This window comes from Alligator sinensis, unplaced genomic scaffold, assembly GCF_000455745.1.
Source record: "Alligator sinensis unplaced genomic scaffold, ASM45574v1 scaffold65_2, whole genome shotgun sequence".
Classification (NCBI taxonomy): domain Eukaryota; kingdom Metazoa; phylum Chordata; order Crocodylia; family Alligatoridae; genus Alligator; species Alligator sinensis.
The window spans coordinates 1518987-1544066 of NW_005842071.1; the positions used below are offsets into that span (position 1 = coordinate 1518987).

Genomic DNA, 25080 nt, shown 5'->3' on the forward strand with positions numbered 1-25080 from the left:
CGTTTTGAGATCCAGCTAGCTTTGGATGCAAAAGACAAAAATAAATTATTCTACAATATGTCAGAAGTAAGATGAAGACCAAGGAAATGATCATCATGCTCAAAGAGTGGTTATCATTGGTTTGATGTCTAATTGGAACAAGTATTTAGTGAGGTTCCCCAGGAGCCTGTCATGTGTCTGGTAAGGTTTATCATAATGTCTATATTAAACATGTAGAGGATAGAATTGAGTGCACACTTAGCAAGCTTGCAGAAAACACCAAATTGAATGGACTTGTAGAATGACTTGGATAAACTGGAGAAGTGGTCTGACATCAATCAAATGAAATTCAGTAACAACAGGTGAAAAGTCCTACACTTAAGATGGAACAATAGCATGCACGGATACAGATTTGGGGAATGATTTTCTAGGCTTTAGTACTACAGAAGAGGACCTGAAGATTACAGTGGTCCATAAGCTGAATATGAGCTAATAGTGTGCTCTTGTTGCAAAAAAGGCAAATAAGATACTGAGCTCTCTTAATAGGAGCATTACTCATAAAGTCAGCCACACCGCACAGTTGAAGGGACTCAAGGACCCAAGCAAGTGAGACCTCTTCTGCCAGTACCTCAGTGAAAAACTGGTGAATTCCAATCAATAACTGGGAGAATGAGGGCACCCCACATGCTGCTGACAAAGCCAGCGCCATCAGTACCTGTAAACAGACATGTGACTTCTCTACCAGGAAACATCAAGACTGGTTTGATGAGAATGACTGGGAGATCCAAGAGTTGATTGATTGCAAGTGCAAGGCCTTTTTTGCTTGGCAAAACTACACCAACTTGAAGCAAAAGAAATTGAATCTCTAACATGTCATGGGAGAGGTCCAAAGGTGGATACGTGATATGAAGAACAAATGGTGGGAAGACAAGGCTGAGGAGATTCAACATTTGGCTGACATCCACAATTTGAGACCTAAGGATGGAGGAGACCTGACTGAGGAAAAGGGAGCTATCAATGCCTGTTGGAAGGATCATTTTAAAGACCTTCTCAATCAAGATTCCCCAGTTGAGACTCTCAGTCAAGACTAGAGTGTTCTCAACTCCATCCTGCAACACCCAGTCAGACGATCTCAGAATCCTTCCAACCCTTGATGAGGTGAGGAAAGCCATCAAGCAGATGAAGAGCACCGAGGCATCTGGAGTGGATGGACTCCCTGCTGAAATCTTAAAGCAGGGAGGAGATGAACTCGTATCACAGCTTTATGACCTCATCTTAAGGATCTAGAATGATGAGGAAATCACAAATCCAACTGGAAACTACAGAGAGATTGTCTTGCTGTTCACCACAGGAAAGATCACTGCGTGAATCCTTCTGAACTGACTCCTTCCACTTGCTGAAGTGCTCCTCTCAGAATCTCAGTGTGGGTTTAGGGCATAAAGAGGCAAAACTGACATGATCTTAACTATTCTCCAGCTGCAGGAGAAATGTTGGGAATAACAGAAGCTTCAGCTGCAGGAGAAGCTTCTCTACATGGCCTTCTTTGACCTTACAAAAGCTTTCGACTCTGTCAGGCAAGAAGTGTTGTGGAGGATCCTTCTGAAGTATGGATGCCCGCCAAACTTTGTCACCATTCTCTGCCTGCTCTGTGATGGTATGCGAGCATTTGTTCTCAGTAATGGATCTATCACAGATCCCTTTGAAGTTAAAATGGAAGTTAATAAAGGCTACGCCATCACTCCAACATTTTTCTCAATATTCCTTGCCACAGGGCTACATCTGACCAAGCTACTGAATGGATGATAAGCTGTTTAACCTCAACCGACTCAGAGCCAAAGCCAAGACCACTCCAACCACAATCATCGGGCTCCAGTGTGTTGATGATGCTGTCGTGTGTGCTCATGTGGAAGCAGGCCTTCAGGCAATCAACATCTTTACCAAGGTGTACAAGAAAGTAGGACTGACACTTGAAGTTTGGAAGACTAAGGTCCTCCACCAGCAAGCTCCTAATGAACAGTCCCCAGCTCCAGTAATCCAGATCCATGGTGAGACTCTGGAGAAAGTTGAGTACTTCCTGTGTCTTGGAAGCCATCTCTCACAGATGTCCCAGCCACCTGTGGAGGGTTCAGGATTGAGAGTATGGTTGGGGGTAGAAATGTAAGAAAGGTTTATTGACTTAACAAAAACACAACTACGCGTAGTAACAAGACAAACAATGACAGACAAGAACAATTTGTGTTGGCAACTTATCGGCAGTCCCCTCTGATGCCTGATGTACAACAAGTTTCTCTTTCCACAAAGTTCAGTGAAGTCAGGCATTCCCGATCAGCGCTATCCAAGAGGTACTGGGAAGGACCCTGAAATTCAGTCCTTGGGCTCATTGAGATCCATGGGCCCATTGATCCAGGCCAACAGCTAACTAATCCTTTTCACAGAGCTGTATCTTCCTTCAGAATGATTTCCAGGTATTCCAGCCAATTTATAGCTTCTGAATGGTACCGATAACGTACAGTCACTCAGATTCCTTTTACTTCAACTGTCTTTAGACTGACCAATAGCAGTACAAGCCTTGCATTCCTTTGATAAGGTTAATTTTAACTACGCCACAGGACCTTACTACTTCAAGGCTTTGCTAAATTTACTAGGCCTTACTTTATACAAGGCCCTACTACATCTTAAACTTTTAATTAGGCTCTTAGCAACAACATACAGCTTAATATCTAAATAAATACAGAAAAAACACTTGGTCTAATCTTCATAGAGCCTTCAGCAAGCACCTTTATTACACAGACATAATTTTCAGCTGTCACAGCAGAAAGCTGACAGATGAAGAAATCTAACATTGCCTTAAATGGGCAAGTGCAGCCTTTTGACACCTGAAGAAATGGGTATTCAAAGATTGCAACACCAGATCTGAAACCAAGATCAAAGTTTATCAAGTAGTTGTGATCCCCACCTTGCTGCATGGATTTCAGTAATGGACAATGTACAGGAGAGATCTAAAGGTTGTTGGAGAGGTACCATCAATGCTGGCTGCAGAAGATCTTCTGAATCCAGTGGAAAGAGAGCTGCACCAATGTTAATGTCCTCCTCCAAGCAACCACCATGATTATTGAGGCAATGATCATCTGGCATCAACTTTGTTGGGCCGGCCATGTCATCTGGATATCTGACACCAGGCTCGCAAAGCAAGTTTTATTCTCCCAGCTCAGCCAATGCTCAAAAAAAGGGCACAGAAAGCACTTCAGGAATGTCCTCAAGGCCAACGTAAAAACAAAAAACAAAAAATGCAACATCTATGTCAACTCATGGGAGACTATCACCCAGGACCACTCCAACTGGAGGAAGAGTCTGCTGCCAGGATCTCAGTACTTTGAAACCTCACAAAAACAACAGGAGATGGAAAAGCAGGAGCGGCAGAAATGGCACATTGCAGACCAAATAAAAAAATCCAGCACCACCCACCCCACATGGAAACATGTGTAAGCTGCAGTAGAGTCTGTCGATCCTGGATAGGCCTCATCAGCCATCTTTGGATACATAGATAAGACAATCAGGGAAGACAATCTTCCTTGACTGCAAGGGACTGCTGAAGAATACGACTCACAAAGTGATTCTTTTGCTCTCTTCAGCACTGGTGAGGCTTCATCAGGTGTACTGTGTTCAGTTTTGGGCTCTGCACTTCAAGAAGGATGGGGACAAATTGACAGAGTCCAGTGTAAGCAGCAAAAAATGATTAGAGGTCTGAAAAATGTGACTTAAGAGGAAAGGCTAAAAGAACTAGGAATTAGTCTGGAGGCAAGAAGACTGTGGGGGGAATTAGATAATAATCTTTAAATATCAGAAGAGTGATGATAAAGATGATGGAGATGGACAATCTTTGTGGTTTCAGGGAACATGAAAAGACGCAATGGTCTTACATTGCAACAAGGAAAATTTTGAAGTTGGAAATTAAAATGATCTTTTTCACTGTGAAAAGCATTGGAAAAGACCATCCAGAGTGGTTGTGGAATCTTTAACCTTGGAAGTCTTTAAGAGCAGATTAAGCAAATGCTTAACTAAGATGATTTAGTTGGGAATGATCCTGACTTAAGTAGGGGCTGGGACTTGATCACGGATGTCAAACGTACAGCTTATGGCCCAGATATGGCCGATGGAGTTGTCAGCTGGCCAACAATGCTACTGGCAAGCTACTGGAAGTTGGGGACGGGTGTGGGCTCTAGAGAATTCAGCGTCCCTGGGCTCAGAAGGACATGGCTGTTGGCAGCAGGGGCCTTGTCCTGTGACCTTAAGACCCCCACTTCTGCCTCAGGATTACAGCTAGCACTACCTGGTCCTGCCACTGTCACTGGGCCCACAGCAGTTTCCACTGGGCCTGGCCCTGTGGATCTGGCTCAGGAGCAGCCCTGGATTGAGTTAGACACATCTGGATCATGGGCCTTCTGAAGTGCCTTCCAGACATACTTTTCTATTCTGTTATTCTAATTGTACAGTTGCTCTCTGAATTTTGCTGAATTCTTGGGTCCGACATCATCTTGTGGCATTGAGATTTTTAATGAAGTTTTTCTCAATAAGGAATTTATTTCCTTTTATTGGTTTTGAATTTGCTACTTTTAAATTTAATTGATTGTCCCCTTGTTCTCTTATGAGAATGGGAGTTTGTGTTTTCCCTATCAACCTTCTTTAAACCATTTGGTATTTTATATAATTTAATCCTATCCACTCTTTCTTATCTTTTTTGTAAGGTTCATCAGTTCCAACCTTTTTAACTCTCTCCTCAGTGAAGATTTTTCCAAGTCCCTCAATACATTCCTTGCCCTCTTCCAAATCCTTTTCCAAGACTTTAGTGATCTTTATGACATAGGGTGCAACCTCTGTATGCAGCATTTTGTGTGAGGCTGCCACATTAGTTTGTATAGCTATGTTGTAATATTTATTCATATTATTGTTCTTACTATTCCTTATTTCATGACCTGTTTAGTGCTTTTTTTTTTTAAACTGCAGCTGCACATTGAGCAAAAGTTTTCATTGAGCCATCCATAGTGATGCTCAAGGGCTTTATTCAAATCATTATAACTTATTTATGCATGATAAGAGCTGAACATTTTATTGTCATCTTAAAATTTGGTAATGTGTAAGAATTTCTCATGGTTACTGTGCACACTTTTCTAATAACAAAGAAACTGCATCATTTAGAAATATGTTTGACTAGAGAATGAATTCTGTTCCAAAATTAGAACAGGATGAGGAGGTTTTGGGAAAGAAAATAGGGTCATGCTTTTACATTCTTAACCATAAATGGAAACAGAAGGTCAGTGCCCAGAGGTTTCAATTCTGCAAATATTTTGACTGAAATAAAAGTCTTTTCTCCCCAAATTGGGTCAGATTTTACAACTGCATTATTGGGGAGGTTCTTTCAGAGCTCGTTTTGTGCCTGAAGTTCTCCTACCTATATGCTGCTCTGGAAGGTGGAGAGTGCAGAAAGAGTAGTGTGAACAGTTGCTACTTGTATTTTAGTATGATAGAATGACATAATGCATTATTACCACTGGTGGGTAAGTAAGACTATCCTGTTGTTTTATTGTTTTAGCTGACAGCAAATTGACGTGCCCCCCTCACCCCCCCACCAGGTTGGCAGAATTCTCTATACCCAGACTGTTGGTTGTTTTAAAGCCAGTTGAGCTATTTAAAGCACAGTCTGTTGAATTATAGATCTTCACATCTTTCTTCCACTGCTAGACTGTTAAGATAAAGCAGCACAAGATGCTGATGTGGTGAACTGGTTAGTTTTTAACCAGTAGTATAACTAAGGGTGGATAAAAATAGAGCATGAGCTCCCCGTGATCTGTGAAGGGGCAGGGAAGCAGGAGTCCTCTCACCCTTCCTCCCTCTCAGTGGTGGAGGGGAGCTGGTGATGCCAGGTTTAGCCAGGTTTAACCCTTCCCTAGCCCTGTAGCCACTACTAAATTAAAGGGTCTTTTTTTTTATTGTTGATTGCCATATACTGTAAATGTATCAGGGTTGCGGGACCAGGGGAGGGTTAACCTGGCTGCTGGTGCAGTTGAAGCCTCAAGCTTCCCTGCCTCCATTCTGGCAGCACACAAGCTAGTGTCAGGTATGCCTGTGCTGCACAGGGTACAAACTCTACCACTTAAGACTCTGGAATTAATTAAAGGAAAGCTTCCTAATTTGCTAGAAAAAACATGGCGCTTAGCTGATATAGATCCCCCTGCACAACTTCAACATATATCCAATCAACTGTTTGCTGGGCCATTTTAAGTTTTGCTGTACTTGGCAAGTCGTTGCTTGTAGAAGCAGAGGATGAGTTAATTGTATTTAGGACTGTGATACGAATATCTGTGTAATAAGAAAATGCTTCTTTTCTTGTAAGCCTGAATCCTACTACCTGTTAGAATGAAGTAGCAAAATGTCTCACTTTCTTTCCAATCTATAGCATGGCATATATGTAAATATTTTGCATGTGGCTTGCATGATTTGCAAAATGGAAATAGGTGTCTCCATCTTTCAGTTCTAACAGGCATAGAAAGTGTAGACAGATTTGAGTTCCGTGAACTTATCCTGAAGCCCAGTCTTACCCAAGTCTAATTTTATGTAGTGCCACAAACCATGGGATGAGTGTAAGTTTCAAAATCTTGTGATGCTGCAGGGTAAATTTTAATGTTTCTGCCCCAAATGGAAAAAACTATTTCACCACAATAGTTAGACCTTGAACTCATTTCACTTTTAGCCACGGAATTGATCATATACTGTACATAATATTGACTGTAAAACTTCTATTTCAAGATTTTCTTATTTCCTGGTTGTATTAAGAAGTCATAATAGTGAAATAAGAGACTGGAAAAACTAGCTGTGTTATTACCTGCAGAATAACTGACTTTGGAAGCTTCCCTTCATGGCTACACAGTACCTGTCATGGGTAAGTGGGATGGGGCTGGTCTGTGCAATTTCCCCAACAGAAACACCTGGGTATCAGGAGGGACAGGTGATCTTTTAAAAAGAGGTGCCCCTGTATTAAATAAGAGAGGGAGCATTGCCATTGCACTGCCAGAAGCAAGACAGCCAGGGTAACTGGCAGAAGGGGTTACTGGATGGAAGGGCTCTGACTAAATCTAATCCTTTGAGTAGGGAGATCAAATTAGTTGGAGGTGTTGAAGACTGTTGTTACCAGAGCATCTAATCATTCGGGGGTTAAAAATTGTTTATATATTGGGATCTAGTTACAGTCTTAATTATGGGGCTATTGCCATATATTTTTATACTTATTTATTAGCCTGCTATATTACAGAAATTTAAAAGAGAACAACATAATGGTAATATAATGGTCAGGCATCAACTAAGCAGCTGGATAACTTCTGCAGCTTCAAATGAAAGAATATGAATGTGTGTGTTTTTAGGAGGTTTCAGCAGTTCTTTAAGAGGGCTGAAATTTGTAAAAACATAGGCTTTAATATAGGTTAGAACCTGGTTCACGTTCCTCCAAGCACTTTTTCTATAGTGTTCACTCTGAAAAATCCTTTGCACAATGGCAAGCAGTAGGCTGGATAACAAGTGTTTACAGAATCAGTTTCCTAGCTTTTAAATATATCAGACATGTGGTCTGATCCTATGCATACTGCCTTGCCGAGTCCATTTTAGAAAATGGTATAGCTGAAACTGTCTTGGAAGAATTTTTGGAGACCGTTTAAAGGTTAATGCAGGTTGAATCATTGTCTGTTTTATGTTTTGACTACCACTTATTTTTGACACTCAAATTGTTGAATTGTGATGCTATAATACCTGGAAATTCACTAGTCTGTTCTGTGTGGCATTATCCTGTTGCATCTGTTTTGAATGATCTCCCTGTTTGCATTGAAGTCAGTGGCAGTATTCCTGTTGGCTTCCATGGATGGAGGATCAGGGCCAGTGTGAAGAAGCAAATCTAATTTTTGTCTTGATACTTATGAACACTGGGTCTGTTTACAACCTTTATTGAGTTTTTATTATTTTGCACTCAGAAATAGTTGCATAACCTAACTATAATTATTTGGCATAGCGTCTACTCCTACTTGTTTTATAATGTTATAAAATACGTCGTAAAAAAACCAAGAAATAGAAAATCATGCCATGCAGTTATTCAAAATAAGGCAACGATCCAATGAAAAGAAAAAAAAACTAACAAACTTTAACATTAATTTATTTGTAATAACATTAAATTATATGAGTGTTTTTTCTTTATCTTAATTTTGTTATGCTATGGTTTGGTCAGCAACTACATAGTTGCAGCCACTTTTGAGATGTACTGTAGGAGCCATTTTGTAACAGTTCAGTGGAGTAAGAGAGAAAGCTACCAAATGTCCAGCTTTAGCCACAGCACTCCTCCATTGGCAGAAAAGTTGTCCCAGTGTCCTGAAGGAATTTTTTAAAAATTGGGATTTTGTCCTAGTTGAATAATTTTGACCTAGAAAAATTGCTTACCGCTACTTCAGTATCGTGTGTGCAAGCAGTGAGCTGACACATACACCAACCAAGCACACTACTTCTTAAACCCAAAGGAGGTTATTCATCTTAGCGTGCATGCACTAACTGATAGGCTCTGCCTCTCACCAGGGTTTACTTGTGTGTGTGTGTGTGTGTGTGTGTGTGTGTGTATTCATTCCTGGGGCCAAACTGAAGTATAGTAGTATTGTTCTAGCTTGAGGTCCCATCATTTCAGAAACTCTTAAATGTGAGGAAAGAATGAAGAACAGCTTCCTCAACAGAAACTTCAAGTCCAAATTGATGGACTATTTCAAATGGTCTTTGGCTTTTTAAAAGCTTATTGTACAAAACCTAAACTTTGGTCCTGACATGTCAAGAATGTCTCCTGTTCCCTAGTGCAGAAACAAAATACACCTACCTGTTGTGAACGTGATGAGACAAAAATGAGCAAAGTATATGCAATAATTAGGCTTGCCAGGATTTGATTGTTATCAGCAAGTGTTGATAAACAGCAACTTTTGCCTCTCTTAGACTGACAAAAAAGATTTCCATTGTTCATAATCAAAACTTATAGAAAGGGGACATAAGAAAAATAATGGCTTATGGATTATATGACAGCAGGGGGAGCAGTCCTACAGAACTGTGCTGACTGTAGTTTGGACTGCAACTCCAAGAAACCTTGGGGGACTGGGAACAAAGTAAGAGGAAGTGACAAAGAAGATGAGGGAACTATGGATGAGCGGAGCTGGGACTGATGGCAGCTCTGCTGCTCAGCTAGTGGCAGTCCTACAGTAGTTATGTTTAGGGATGTAAAAGTTTAAATGATGTTTAATTATTTAACCAATAAGCCCAGTGATAACTGGTTATCTTCCTGGTTATTTAGCGCAGGATGGGGCACAGTCTGGCAGGGAAAGGGGGTGTGGGGGAGAGCAGCCACTCAGTGCCCCAGCAGGAACCAGAAGGTGGTAGGGGAGGAAGGAGGGGAGCGGGAGGGGGAAGGGAGAGGGGGGACTAGCACCCGTAGCCTATGAAGTTAGAGGAAAACAGTGGGCAGCCTAATGCTTCACCAATTAAAGAATTAGCTGCTTATTCACAGGGTCCTGGGGAGTGGCTTCCAGCAGCAGCCATGTCTGAGCTAACTGTGTTATCAGTTAACCGTTTAAGCAATTATAATTAGAGGAGGTTAAACAGATTATTTTAAAACAATATTTACATCCCTAGTTACGTTTGTTGCTGTGGGTGGTTAAACTGTACTGCAATAATAGTATACTGTCATTAATAAATTGTCTGTCGCCCATGCCCCTAATTTCATACAACCCTGAAACTTTATATTGATAAAAATCAAAATAAATGGTTAAAAATAAACACTGATATTATCCATCAAAATTATAAAATAATAAATAAAAACTGAATTCTGCTAAGCCTAATAATACCACCAAGAATCTGGTAAAATGTTTTCACTGCAGTAATTGTAATGAGCATGTAAGAATTAAAGTGCATTATGAGATATTGATATGATCCCAAATTTTCCTCCCCCTTCTTCCAAAACAGTGATTGCTCTAGTAATTGTTCTCATTTTGGACAATTGGGTAGGAAAACTGTTTGAAGCCCACCTGAGTCAGTGAGAGTGCTCTTGTGAGCATGACATGGTCCTTAAATTATCTCCTTTTAGATTAAGATCTAAAAGGGCTGTTATGATTGGAATAAAGACCACAAAATGTAACTGCCAGACCTGTATTTAGCTAACAGTTTGTGATTTAAAGAACAGCACCTCTCTTAGAAAGACATCCAGTGCTTTAATGGTACTCCTAAAATCATTATGATATAAACACATTTTAATGAAGACACTCTATTCTTAAGGTTTTGAAGCCAAGAGCAGAGAAAAGTTACTGATTAAAAAAAAAAAAATACTCAACTAAATTCAGTTCCTGTTCTACTCTGTATCACAGTTCCTGCAGAAGGGTTGATAAATGATGGAAATGACGACTAAAATGGAATACTAGTTTTAAGATATATTCTGCATTCCCAGACTTGAATTTAAAAATAAATCATGTACTGAGAAATATGTGGGGCATATTTCAGTTTAAAAAATAAACTTAGGCTGGGGAGAAAGGAATACTGGAGCTGGAAAGAAATAACACGGGGCTAACGTTGAGGGGGGCGGGGGAGAGAAGATAAAAAGCAGTTCATAGTAAATCTAGAAAGGTACAGGCCTTTGGCCTAACTCCCCTTGTCCCCCCAAAAATATAGTTTTGAATTCTGTGCAACTATACTTATAATGAGAAAAGAAGAGTTAAATTAGCCCTCTTGCAATGCCACATAGATGTATGTGGCTGCACTGCAGAACAGCGTGGAGTGCCTGAGGGTGCCGCTGCTGGGTCTGCTAAGTTTGCCATATAGACATAGCCCAAGGGATGAGAACTTAAAAAAATTCTATCCAAGTTAATGAACCTACCCAATAGTTAAATAAACCTAGTGCAGGTTATAACCTACATTTTAAAAACAGTAAGAACAGAACAGTAAGTTTGGCTCGTTAGAGAGAATGAAGGTCTGCTCTATGTAGGGTATTCCATGTAATTGTGGTGGTCATGACCAGGGATCCTGGTTTTCCCTGATTAAAAAAAACAAACAAAAAAACAAAAACACACAAATTCTCTGATGACCCGCCCCCACCCCCCCACTCTAATTCAAATATGAGATTAAAATGAAATGCCACTAATATATATGTGTGTGTGTGTGTGTATATATATGTATATATGTATATATGTATGTATGCATGTATCAATTGAACACAATGCTTTATTGATATATTTACAATTTTAAAGCAATTTGGAAGCCTACCAGTGCCTCAATCACTATATTAAAATAAATTCTAAATACCTATACATTTTGGTATGTGATTTTTTTTTTTGGGGGGGGTGTTTTATCATGGGAAATCATAGTACTTAGGGTTGGAAGAGACCTAAACAGATCATCAGGTCCAACCCCCTGCCCCAGAGAGAATGGGTGCCGGGGTCATATCAGAGCTCCCTCTACCCCCTTAGCTCACAGAATGCAGGTCCAGGCCCCTCACTCCTCCCCCACCTCCGCCCCTGGCCCTGCTGGTGCCCCTCACTCCCCCAGCCCTGCCAGAGGGGACCCCCAGCTGCCTGGGCTATGGGGCCAGGTCCTCAGGCCCCTGTTCCCTTCAGCAGTGCCTTGAGCTCTGCCTGTCACCTGTATGAGGCAGCAGCTGCTGCAGCAGAGCAAAGCCCAGCTTCCCCCCTCCCCTCCCCCCCCCCAGCATAGCTGGAGCAGTGCCCATGCAGGGCAGGTGTGAGCTGCGGTTTGGCGAGGGGGGCCTGGCTCCCAAGCACTGCGTGCACTTGCGGGAGGGGCAGATCTGTGTATAGGGCGGGGGTGGGCTGCCTGCCGCAGGCTCAGTCTCCCTGCCCTGCTGCCCTCCCCCAGGACCTCCACAGCCCAGCGGGAGGGACCTAGCACAGCATGGCAGAGCAGGGCTGGGCAAGGAAGCTCCATGCCGTTGTGAGCCCTGGTGATGCGCTCCCTGCCTGCCCCACAGCAGCAAGGGGCACAACCCCACTCTGAAGGAGTTTCCCTTCCTGGTCCTGCTTTGCCCTGCTTCACTGGATCCTGCCTGCTGGGTTGTGGAGGCCCCAGGGGAGGGCAGCAGGTTGGGGAGCCTGAGCTGGCAGCAGCCAGCCCAGCCCCACGCTGCGCACAGATCTGGGGGGCCTGGGTCCCCCTCTCTCCCCCTGGGAGTGTGTGCAGCAGCAGGGAACCAGCCCCACCCCTCCCGTCCCCTGGACAAGCCTCCCGCAGGCCTGTCCCACTCTCCACCAGGGCCCTGCAGCACATTCCCCAGGTGGGCACCAGCTGTAGTTCCAACCCTGCTCAACTCCCTCCCTCTCTCCCTATGGGGGACTCGATCCCCCTTCCCATCTCCGACAGACTTACCTGGGGGAGCTGCTCTCCTGGCTGCCTGGTGGCCACGTGCATATACATGTGCATGGTGCCCCCATCCTGGCTCCTCCTTCCACTCCCCGCAGCCCCTTGCAGGCTGGAACTCTGTCAGCTTGCAGAGAGCTCCTTGCAAAAGTGCAAAATCTGTGTGTTTCTCTGTTAAAATGAAAAATCTGCATTTTCCTCGGATAAAAGGGGAAATCTGCAGGGGGGGGGTTCTGTTTTTCCGTGGGAAGAGGAAAATCCGGATCCTTGGTTAGGACTACATTGTCTTTGCCTGTAACAGGGGTCTTAGCCTATTATAAAGTGTGTCAGTGGTTGATTTTCATTGATGTCTATCGTTCCAGTGGCATGCACAGGGTTTTATAAATGCAGCAAAAGAGGAAATCCGTGGGCTCCATAAGAATATGAAAGTGATGCATCTGTTTGCCAAGTAAAAAGCAGATTGTAACTGAAACAGACTGAATAAAAAAGCAACTCCTTGTAACACTACTATTTTGTTAGATGCCATCAGCATTAAATTATTTCTTTTTTTAATAATCTAGTGCTTTTTTTAATAATCTCAGTGGCAGTAGCTGAGTGGTAGAAATGTACCTGAAGTAAATGTGTTTTCTGTAGTAAACCTGCCCCAGCCAGCAGGATAATACTATGAAGTGAGATGTGGGGATGACCCTGTGACTTAACAAACTGCTAGGGTCTGCTCAGCCTGTGGGACAGGCATCTTAAACCTTTCTTTCCTGTTCCCTGATTTAACCCTTTATTGCCTGCTCCTTGGGAAGGGTTATATTCAGCAAGCCAGTTAGGCAGTTTAACCCTTTCCTGCCTGGTCCCTGGGACAGACAGTGCAGGCAAACTTAAGTAATCAGGGGGCGGAGGGAAAGTGCTGGGGACTTTCTGGGGTGCTGGCGGGGAGCAGTGGGCCTGATCTGGTGGATAGCCCTGGCTCAGCACCCAGGCTGGGGCTCCTTCTCCTCCCTGCAGGGAGGGGGCAGAGGTGGTGGAGGGCTGGAGGCATGCTCCACCAGCATCTGCTGCCTTCTAGGCTGGGTCACTAGGCTTCTGTCTGCTTTTCCAAACTGAAAACTGAATGTCAATTTTCAGTTCCTTATCGGTTCAATCTATGCAGTTTAAAGAAACGTGACAATTTAATCGATTCTGCCTCGGGCTTTTTCACTGTCTGTATTTAGCCACAGGGAACAAAGGCATGGTTTTCAGTAGCAGTGTTAGGTACACTTGGCTCTGTAACCTGAATCTGTCTGTAGTAGCGAAAAGATTAGGACACTGGAGCGGGATGTGGGACCCTTAGGTCCCTGACCATGCTCTGCCTTTTCATAGCAGATTCTCTCTCTCTCTCTCTCTCTCTCTCTCTTCTGGGACCATGACATATATGGTGGTAGTGGAGCATGGTATATGATTGCCCCCAGCTTAAACCTTAGTCTGCCTGATTTGCAGGAATTCAGTATAAGAAAAATTCTGCTGTGAATCAGGCAAAGCAGGAAACCTTGTCTACCATGCCCCAGTTGCCACCCTAACCCATCATTTATAAAGTCTTTCTCATTTGGACCTGAAAGTCCATCCTAGGCCTTGAGAAACCTTCCAGATGAAAATATCAATGAAGTCAATATGTTTCCTCAAAGGGTTTTGAACTTGCTGAATCTGTATTTTCCTTTCCACCTAGCTGTGCAGGTAAAACATGTACATAGGAGATGTCATTGAAATTGTTATTTGATAGATCCCACAAGAGATTGATTGAAGTTAAATTCTTGTGTCCATCTGCTTGCTCCTAGTGACTATAGCAGAATGTGCACTCAGTTTTCTCTGAGCAAAAGAAAATGGGTTTTGTTTTGAAATAGGATCTCCATGAGAATGTTCTACTAACTGAGAGAGATTTGCTTTAAAATATGTAGGAAAAGAATGAGTGTCAGCTGAGCCTGGAGATAAGGAACAACATGGCATGTGTTTTTTCGCATGTTGAGAACTTTCTCTAAAATGTATACACTCACTGGAATTGCTTTATTTAGAGCTTGGGGGGCAGGCAGAATTCTTTGAGTACCCATCACAGCTTATTCTTCACAAAAATTATGGCCACGTCCACACATGCAGGCACGTGCATTTTGTGGTGCGGCAGATCTCTTTGTGGCACTACAGACTGCATGTGTTGCATGTTAAACTGTGAGTAGTGCTGCTAATTTGCAGTGCAGGGGCAAAAATCCCAGTAGCAAAAAAAATCAGTGCAAAGCATGCCAAAATAGCATGTACCAGGACAAACGCATAGAGGGAGAAGCAGGCAGCCCTGAGCTGCCTGCTTCCCCCATCTCCGCCTACTGTGGAGCCCTTGCACTGAGGCACACTGCATCCCAGCCAGCTATGGATGGCTACCTGGGGCGCAGTGTACCTCGAGGTCGGGGGAACAGGCAGTCCTGGGCTACCTGCTCCCCTGTGTCTACGTGCCTCCCTCCAGGTGGTTGAGGTGCAGGGTGCCTCAGCATGAGGACTGCTTGCTGGCTAGCCCCACACTGAGGGACCGTGTGTCCCAGCCAGGCCTCTCCCCCAAGTAGCACATGGAGCCTGGTCAGAGCAGCACGCTGGGAGCCAGGATGAGCTGGGCACAGGCAATTTGCCCACAGTGGGACAGTCAGTCCCACAACAAAGTGCACATGCAGGGGCATGCACTGCAGCACAAAGTAGAGGCACAAATTTATGCTGCTACTATTTGGGCCTCTGCAAGCACGTGCCCCTACTCCTCTGGACGTGACCTATGGATCATTCAGGTAAAGAGAACATAGATGTTTGGGTTGGAAGGGACCTCAGTAGATCATTGAATCTGACCCCTTGCCCTGGGCAGGAAAGAGCGCTGGGGTTAGATGACCCCAGCCAGGTGCATGTCTAGCCTCCTCTTAAAGACCTCCAAGGTAGGGGAGAGGACCACATCCCTTGGAAGTCCATTCGAGATTCTGGCAACCCTTACGGTAAAGAAGTTCTTCCTGATGTCTAACCTAAATCTGCTGTCCGTCAGTTTGTGGCTGTTGTTCCTAGTTACTCCAATGGGTGCCCTGGTGAACAGAGCATCTCCTATTCCTTGTTTCCTTCCCCCACCCCTGAAGAATTTGTAGGCAGTCACAAGATCACCTCTCAGCTTTCTCTTACAGAGGCTGAAGAGATCCAGGTCCCTCAATCTCTTCTCGTAGGGCTTTGCCTGAAAGCTCCTAACCATATGAGTGGCCCTCCTCTGAATCCTCTTGAGGTTGTCCACATCCCTCTTGAAGTGCGGCACCCAAAACTGGATGTAGTACTCCAACTGCGGCCTGACCAATGCCGCATAGAGGGGAAGTAGCACTTCCCTGGACCTGTTCATCATGTATCTGTTTATATATGATAAAGTATGGTTAGCTTTACTGATCGCTTCATCACATTGATGACTCATGTTCATTTTGGTGTCAGCAATGACCCTGAGATCCCTTTCTGCTGCTATGCTGCTGAGAAGGTCGTCCCCAAGCCTGTAAGTGAGCTGGTGATTCCTACTCCCTAGGTGCAGCACTTTGCACTTATCTTTGTTGAATACCATCCTATTCTGTTCTGCCCATTTTTCCAAGCTGTCCAGATCTGCCTGGATTTGTTCCCTACCCTCTAGTGTGTTAACTTTACCCCATAATTTGGTATCATCTGTGAATTTGAACAGAGTGCTTTCCACACTCTCATCCAAGTCACTGATGAAGACTTTGAACAGCACAGGTCCAAGGACCGAGCCTTGTGGGACTCCATTGCCCCCATCTTTCCAGGTCGATACTGACCCATCCACCACCACTCTTTGGGTGCGACCCCTAAACCAATTTGCCACCCACCTAACTGTGTAATCATCTACATCACAGCCTCTCAGTTTATTTATGAGAATAGGGTGAGAGATACCGTATCGAAGGCCTTCTTAAAATCCAAGTAAATGACATCTACCTTGACTCCTGTGTCTAAGCATTTTGTGACCTGGTCATAAAAAGAAACAAGGTTAGTCAGGCAGGATCTACCTGCATTGAATCCATGCTGGTTGCCTTTCAGCATTGTTTTTCCCACTGGACTCCCACAAATGTGATCTTTAATTATTTTTTCAAAGGTTTTCCCAAGGAAAGAGGTGAGACTAACCAGTCTATAGTTACCCGGATCCTTCTTCCTCCCCTTCTTGAAAATGGGCACAGTGGCCCATTTCCAGTCCTGGAACATTTCCTGGAACATTTATCTTTTAACATCCTCTTACTATGTCAGTTGTGGAACTCATTGTCACAGGACATTGCAGAGACAGACAATATAGCCAGGTCCAAATAGGCACTAGACAAATTTGTGGAAAATAGCTATTGAACAGAAGTTGGAGATGTTTTCTCTGGTATCTCTAAATCAATGATGGTGGTCCCCAGGGAGGAGGATATGACGGGATAGGATACTAGGCTAAATGGACCATTTGCCTGAACCAGTATGGCACTTATTATGTTCTTACTTGCATTGGTAAGGTACCAACTTTTGTTCTCCTTTAATACCTGTGAGTTAGTTAATTCATAGTGATCATGAAAGAGAAGATGTGCTGTATGCAGTCAAAACCATGTTTTATGATGTCTAATTTCCCCATGCGTTGCGGTCCTGACCCCCAACACTCCATGTCAGGGTTACTTATTGATTTTCATTTGAGAGGTCACATTATTTAATTAGATCCCAGATTTTCAGAGATGTTGGACCAGTGTTTCATTTCACTGTACTTTACTGGACCATTGGTCCACTAGATATTAAGACTTAGCATTAGGATTTCTTTCATTTGGTATAACACAATCCTGAATTTTATTGGTTTTTGTTCCTTTTCCTTTCTGGATACCTTGCATAAAATATTTCCAGGTTGTATTGCTGATATCTATTCCACTTCTGATTTGATCAGGAATGGTTTACAATGTAAAATTAACTAGTCCATAGTTTGGAGTAATGCAGACTATTTGGGACTTCTGGTGAATGAATCATAGAAGTACACGGCTGGAAGGGACCTTTAGAGGTCATCTAGTCAAACCCCCCCTGCTCAAGGCAGGATCATCCTTTAATAAACCATATCTATCAAAGACTTTGATTTTAAATACTGATGCGTGTCCAGTTTGCAGCATAGTTGACACTTACTAGCAGTGATGAAGTTTTGTTTTAAATCCCAAATTTGCAGTCTAATAATCATGTAGTTTATTCACAGCTAGGATGGTAGAACTAATAGCACTTCTGCTTTCTGTCCTTCATACAGTTTCCCTTTAGAGTGAAAGTGTGACCTAGCCTGAAAGCCAGGTCTAGTCTGGAGTCTGACCATGAAACCTCAAGTCTTGTTTAGATCTGTGGTTTTAGTTCAGCTTATGTCTACTTTGGTCTTTAATTTCAGTATTTTATTTCAACATGTTTTTTCCTTTCTGTGCTCTGCATTGTAAATATTGTCCTGCTGGAGTCTAACCAAAGAAGAAACTTTATTTTATTTTCACTCTAACATAATGAATGCAAATAATATTTGAGTATTTAAGTAATATGAATAGTTACAACATGGCTAACAAGCACTGAGCAAAAGACATTATCTACAATATATCAGCACGTTTACCACTTCAGCAGGGGGGGTGTTTAGGGTCTGAGTACTGCTGTGGTCAATTTAGTTTCTCATTTACTAGGCCCACAAAGACGTTACAATGCAATACTGTTCCTTGTACAGAGTGATGAATGTTATCCTTGCTGTGGGAAAATTCCTGTGAAACTCAGGCTAGTTTGGGGGAAGTTCTTTGTTGATGTCTATAAGCCATGACTTGAACTAGAAAAGAACACAGGGCACCTCTGCAATCACCTTACACCTTGAGCCTTCCTGGTGCCCAACCTGCATGACGCTTACTTCTAGTCCATTTGCTGCTTGTGACTTTATGGTAACTTGTGTTTTGATTACCAGTGCTATTGCTTTTTCATCAGTTCCTGCTCCTCAGATTACAGTTCCAGCCAGGCTTGCACAGTCACATGAAGGTTTTAAAAGGAGTTATATTTGCATATGCAAGTAAAATCATAACAGACAAGGTTGGTATTAAGTGGACTGTTTTTTCATAAAATGTATTTTAAGGGGCACATTAAGAGAGCTCCAAAGAGTAATTTAAACTCTTGTGGCACAAATATACATTGAAAATAAGATGCATTTTGTTTGTGCAGTTAGCGTACAGTGAAATTAATTGAGTTCACTGGGAGTTGGATTGGAATATGACACAGCAAAGACTGCATTAAAACCCAGAGAAAGTTCTTTGTTCACAGGTGGACCTCTAGTGTCACATTTCCTTTGCTCATTAAAATACTTTCTTTTCCCATTTTCCTTATCTTCTAATAAGCAAACAAAAATTGTAGAAGTCAAGAGTTCATTTCCAAAACTTATTTGGAAGTCTAGGAAGTGCAATGCTACATGAAAGCAGTAAATTTTGTGCAGTGTTCTGGCTCCAGAAGTAGCCAGTACCCAGTATGTCAGAGGTAGATGCAATAGTTCCTGTACTTGATTTCAAAATATTTTTTATCTACCTACCCTTTAAAATTCTCAGGAATTTAAACCTATTGGTGATAATATTTACTTCCCATGTTATTTTCTGTAATTTCAGTTTTTTTCATTTTATTATGGATGACTATTCTGGTTTTATCTTGTCCTCTGAAATATCAGAAACTAACTTTACCTGTGTGTCAGTGGTGTTTATCTGCAGCCTGCTACCTCTTCCTTTCTGCTGTGGTTGAATGCAGGTAGAGTGGCCTATAGGATGTGCAGGGTCACAGTTATCAACCAGGTGTATAAAGGGCAAATGGTGCCTTGCTTAATGCTTTGTTTTGGCCAGTAATGCTGTTTATGTATTCTTTTTTCATTCTCTGTAAAGAAACTGGGTCTTGTAGTTGTGAATTTATAACAGCAAGTTTGTTCCATACTTATTTGGAAAGGAGATATTGATTTAAAGATGGCACTTGGGAACTTTGCTGTGAACAAAAACATAGCAGTCCTTCATGCTAGTCCTTTAAAAGGGAGGATGAAAATCAGTTGACCCAGACAGGTGACTATATTTGTTGGTTATAATGTATACATTTCTGATTAATTTGTCTTAATTTTTTTATAACATAACATCCTCATCTAAAGATTGTTCCGTCTCTTTTTTATTTCTCCATTTTTATCCTTCCTTTGTATGTGTGTCTGCTTCGTTGTCCCAGGATTAATTGTAGCATTGCTAAATGATCTTAATTAAGATAAGTTGCTCTAACTAAATTTTAAAGTAACAATATATGTTGTTGGTTCAATAGAAGTTATTGCCCATAAAAACCATTGCCTTTCTCTCACATTTCCTGGACCACCACAGTGACATCACTCCAACATAACCACAACATATGTTGTCAATTGGTTTGCCTGGGAAGAGAACTTAATTTTAATATTAAGCTGGTTTTAGACTAGGCTAAATGTCATTGCTTGTAATAATCCAATTTCTTACCACTTAGCTGAAAGATCTCAAAACTCCAAAAGGAGGTGTTAGTAACCCTGAAGAGGCTGAGAAAACAAAGCGTGCACTGGCTGTGAAAGAGACTGAACTTCTAGGTTCCATGAGAAAAATTTAGATTAGTTCTGAAACGTTGTTCTCAAGCAGATTTGGGTTTGGGAATTGTACCTTTTCTTTTTCTTTGTGATGAAGCATTCTGCAATATAACTAGATCCTCCCAAGTTTTTGCAGTCAACTTAGGTGAAAATTTTAAAAAGTGTTTAAAGAATTTAGAAGTACAGTCCCACTAAAAGTCAGTAAGACTTTTACTTTTAAACACCTTGAGTATGGAGTTTGGAAACTGCTACTGCAGTCTGATAGAAATGACACTGCTTTGCCCACGTTCTCTGGAAAGGGACTGGGCTGGATCCTGCAATCTGAGCAATGTTGATGGACTTCTGTGCCTATGGAGAGCCCACACATTGACTTCAGTGGAATGCCATGTGAGCAAAAGGGACTCCCAGTATAGATCAGATTACAGGATCAGGGTGCAGGAAAGGGTCAGTGGTTAGAATTTAATATCAAAGCTTAGGAGACACCTTCCTTCTAAGAAAAGACAGCACATTTGTGGTGTTGACGCTGCCTGTGTTGATACTTTCTTAAATTTTCCTTAGCTGTGTGATGAAATCACTGCTATTTGTACTACTAGCTTTGACAGGCCTCTTCAGGTTTGCCTGAAATGAAAAATAATTTGAATTTTATGCATCTTTCAACAAATGAGTGAGCTTTAACTATAAAGATTTGGTAGTGAATCAGCTAACACGACTGATGTGGATCTCTTTAGCGGAATACAATATTCAGACTATCTAATACAGTTCTAAGTTATTTTACAATCCAGTGTTTATTATGTTTCTAAATTGGTATTTTTATGCTTTCTGCTTTGGGGATTCTGTATCTTTATGCTATCAGACTACAGAGTGTTTGTTTAGCTTGAGTGAGCCCTAATGTCTATGGTCCATAGGTGATATTGTAATAGATATGAATTTAGCTCTGTTTTAGTACAATCATAGTTGTTTGTTTTCCTTAGTGACTATCTTTGTTCCTGATCATGTAAGCTTTTGGGCACCTTCTGTTCATGCTTGGATTTGAGACTTCCTTACAAATACTTCATATAGTCAGTTCCTCACTTGGTCTTGATCATGTGGGAATGGCCTTATTTTGTAATGCACAGAAATTAAAACAGAATCAAACAAAATAAAATATTAAATTAAGATATTTTCTTTATATGAAATGGTAAAGCAAAGTGTATTTTAAATGGATCACGGCTAACAATGTATGTAAATACTTCCACAGCAGTATGCTTAATGATCACATCCAAAGGCACGTATCATTTCCTTTAAGCTCTCATTACAAAGCATTACATGTACCACAATACCACCTATTAAAAACATTTTCATCTGAGAGAACTATGCTTTTTTCTCCCCATTCAGTCATACAGGGTGCTTCTACATGAGACACTTTACTGTGTAGACAGTTGACCAGAAGCAAATTGCTCCTTGTCAGCCCAGGCAGCAGGAGGCAGAACTGTTTCCTCCCCAGGTAAACTGCTTGCTTCCCAGCCCCTGTTCTGACTGGCCAGTTGAAGTTGGGGCTGGGACATTGTCCCTTGCCCCGACAGCTGCCTAATGCCAGGCCCTGGCTCCATTTGTGGAGTGGGAGCTGGGACATCGATGTCCAAGCCCCCACTCTGAGATTGGAGCTGAGGCCCCCAAGATCAAGCAGCTGCTGGGGCAAAGGATAATGTCCCATCCCTAGCTCCAATTTCAGAGTAGGGACCCAGCAGCAGCTAGCTCAGGGGGGGGCAAAATGCAGCCCGGGGGCTGGATGCGGCCTGCGAGGCCATTCTATCTGGCTTGTGGGGCCCCTAAAAAATTTAGAAAATTAATATTTATCTGCCCGTGGCTGCCTATCATGTGGCCCTCAACCGCCTGCCAAAACTCTGTAAGCGGCCCTCTGCCCAAAATAATTGCCTGCCCCTGAGCTAGCTGCTAGGGCAGGGGATGATGCCCCAGCCTCCAGTCTGATCAGGGGTTGGCCAGCAGGCAGCTTCCTGCACTGAACTGCTCCCATCAGGTGCAAATTTGCTCCCAATAAGCATATGTGTAAATGTGCTCCCAGGTAAAGCTTACTACATAGTATTTTACAGCACAGTAAGCTTTCAGTGCATTAATAGCATGTGTAGACCTGCCCATCTTGTAGAAATGAATATTGCCAAACAAAGTAGCTCAGCTATGGTGGGATGTCAAAGAACCTGGGGATCCCCCATGTCCGTTACTGCCCTGTGCCAACCTATACCTCGCATGGAGGCATGGAGTGGCACAGAAGTTCAGGGCAGTGTGGGAACCAGGGAATCTCCAGTGCTTTATGCCTCCACACTGGGACTAGCACTGGGTCCTGCACCAACCTGCACTTCATACAGAGGCATAGGTCAGTGCTGGTCTCATCATGGAGGCACCGTGCTGTGCGGGTCCTGGTGTGGAGGAATGGGGCATTGGGGATTTCCCAGGTCCTGTGCCTGCACATCGGGACCAGTGTGGGCTTTTCCAGCTTATGGAGATGTGCCCTGGAAATCCTGACTTTCCCTGCTTACAGAGAGGCACCCTGATATTCCCCAGTGTGCATCTCTGGAAGCAGGGAAAGCCAGGAAGGTACTCTGGGGCTTTTGAGGGCTGTGATCCAGTGTGCATCTCCCCAGGGTGTCCAAGATCCGGCCACTCAGGGTCCTGGAACACCTACCTGAAGTGGCTGGAGAGCGTGGGCAGTTCCAGGCTGCCCTCATTCTCCCACTGCAGAGCAAATAGATGTCTGCCTCAATAGAGTGGCAACCACAAAACCCAAATTCAAAATCCTGGAGCAAGACAAACAAGCAAACAGGATAGAGTTGTCTAGTCATAGTGTAGAGTGCGGTTAGGTAAACTATATCAATTACTTAATGTATGCTTGTTTATATGTGGTAAGCTTAAATATATAGTACAACTGTAGCTAATACCTAAAATTATTAACAAAAATTATTTTTTTTGCAGGGTAGGAAGAAATTAACTTGACAGATTGTTTTGTCTTACCCTTTATAATTGATGATCCTTATTACCAAGAAATGAGAAGATTGGATCACAGGCCCAAGGTACATAACTAAGGGTCAGGGGCTATATTGTTGTATTTTACTTCTTTCCTCTGCAATAAGTCCTATCAGATCTAAAGACAAATTTTAATTTCCTTTTCCATAGACTCCTTTGTCATTTTTCTGATTATTCACTGCCATAAAACAATATTTCCTGAGTCCTCAATGTAGTTTATTTTGCATAGAAAATAATATTTTTTCTAGGCTGTAATTGGCTAAAAACTCCTGAAGAATAATGCCATATTACATAAACAGTTACACTTTCATGAAACCTGAGTCAATTGTAATATGCCCTTGTTGGCCAAAGTCTCATTAACACAAAAAAGATGGCTGGCCAAACTTGGCAACATATTTTATCCCCAATCCAGGTGCCAAATCCCAAATAACACAACTGTTACCAGCATCAATAGCATTTTGTGGGGGGAAAGGGGAGGTTGCAAGACACCAGTCCCAGGAGCTGACTGAGGAGATACCAGAATCCCTCCAAGCGGGTATTTGTTAAGCAGGTGCAGCCCTGTGGTCTATAGCATATCTGGGTTGGAGGGGAGAGAATAGGGCAGCGGTGGCTAAACTGTGGCTTGTGAGCTGCATGCGACTTGCCGGCACAGTTCTTGTGACTCTCTGGGGCTTCTCCACTGAAGCCCTGCCCACTTCTCTCCGAGGTGGCTCAGGGGAACAGTGGGCTGCCAGGGGCAGGGCATCTCGCGGGGAAAGCCAGAGCAGCTTGGCAGTTGCGGGGGGGACCTACACTTTGCGTCCATCCGTCCTCCCCTTGCCTCGCTGTCCAGCTTTCTGCTCTCCAGGATTGGATGTAGCTCCCAGGGTGAGTAACTCTGGCCACCCCTGGAATAGGGTACCAGATGCAGCTCCCAGGGAGCCATCACTTGCAGTGTGCAGAGATCTCGGGCAGGTAAGGTATTCCTCTCTTCCGCACACCTGTCTATAGCGGTCTACATTCCTCCACCCCCTGCTATCTCAGCTGCTGGAACCACTCACTGTGTCTCCGACCATGGTACACTCAACAACCCAAACGTGGCAGGGTTGCAGTAATCAGTGTGAGGGGAAAACCTGTTTACACCTTAACCCCACAGAACTGCTACGAATACCGGCTGGGTAACTCCCCGCAGAATCAGTCCCCTGAACCAGAGTGAGTGCTTCAGAGCACAGTCTGCTTAAATACTGCTGCTACTTAGCTTTATTCAGATGCTCTTGGATGAATTCATCACTAGGCCTGAACACCCCCCCCCAGAAGTTAACCTGCTTTAAATTCCCCTTTGTGGACTAGCAGGTTGAAACTAAATGCAGCAACAGAAACACGGTCTCAGTCAGCCACATCACATCTTATGCCACATAAGGGGTGCCTAGCAGTATTTCAGCCTTCAGTGTAGGAACGAGCACCGGGGAAAAAATAGTCCTACAGTCAGTAAATCAGGCTAGTCCAAAGAATATCTGTGTGTGCTGAACTAGATAAGCACCTAGATGGTGTGCCTGCTGACACCTCCTATACATCTTTTCAGTCTTTGTAAATGACATAAAGGTAAGGAAATCTGTATTCACAGAGAAGGAATACTTTTTAGGGAAAAAAAAAGGCTTAGCCAAAGCTGAAAGGAGTTTGATTACAAAGAAGGCATGAATTCTGTCAGTTTTAGGGGAGTTCAAGAACCCTTGAGTATCTGCAGCCTCCTTACAAGCCCAGACAGCTCCCGAGCTCCAGGGCTGTCTGGCTTCCCAGCTGCCTATTTAGTAGACAGCCAATTTTCTAACTTCCCGTGCTTCCAGGACTTCTCGGACTGCCTGGCATCTGCGACAGGGAAGTTCCCATCTTCCCATCCCAGGAACTGCGGTGAGTTACCTGGCCGGTATTCATGGCAGTTCTGCTGGGCTAAGGCGTGAACAGGTGTTTTCCCTTCACACTGATTGCTGTAACTTTTGTCAGGTTTGGGTTGTTGAGTGTATCCTGATCAAAGGCACAGCTAGCTGATTCAAGGTAGCCTTGGAAGCCTGTCTCTT

General features: G+C 43.1%; 1 protein-coding gene across 7 annotated transcripts in view; it reads left to right on the plus strand.

Annotated features, from left to right (window-relative positions):
* The window catches only part of ST7 (suppression of tumorigenicity 7), a 219675-nt gene that overhangs the window by 31590 nt on the left and 163005 nt on the right, over positions 1 to 25080 (plus strand). For 3 of the 7 annotated variants that reach the window (XM_025204175.1, XM_025204176.1, XM_025204172.1), the window contains one exon: positions 22976 to 23073. The exons of 1 other annotated variant lie outside the window; for it this stretch is intronic. In XM_025204175.1, the coding sequence (XP_025059960.1) occupies positions 23047 to 23073 (27 nt within the window). In that variant the 5' untranslated portion in view covers positions 22976 to 23046. Of the gene's footprint in view, positions 1 to 5498; positions 5535 to 22975; positions 23074 to 25080 lie in introns of those variants that run through there. 3 more of the 7 variants (XM_025204177.1, XM_025204173.1, XM_025204178.1) reach the window with 2 other exon arrangements.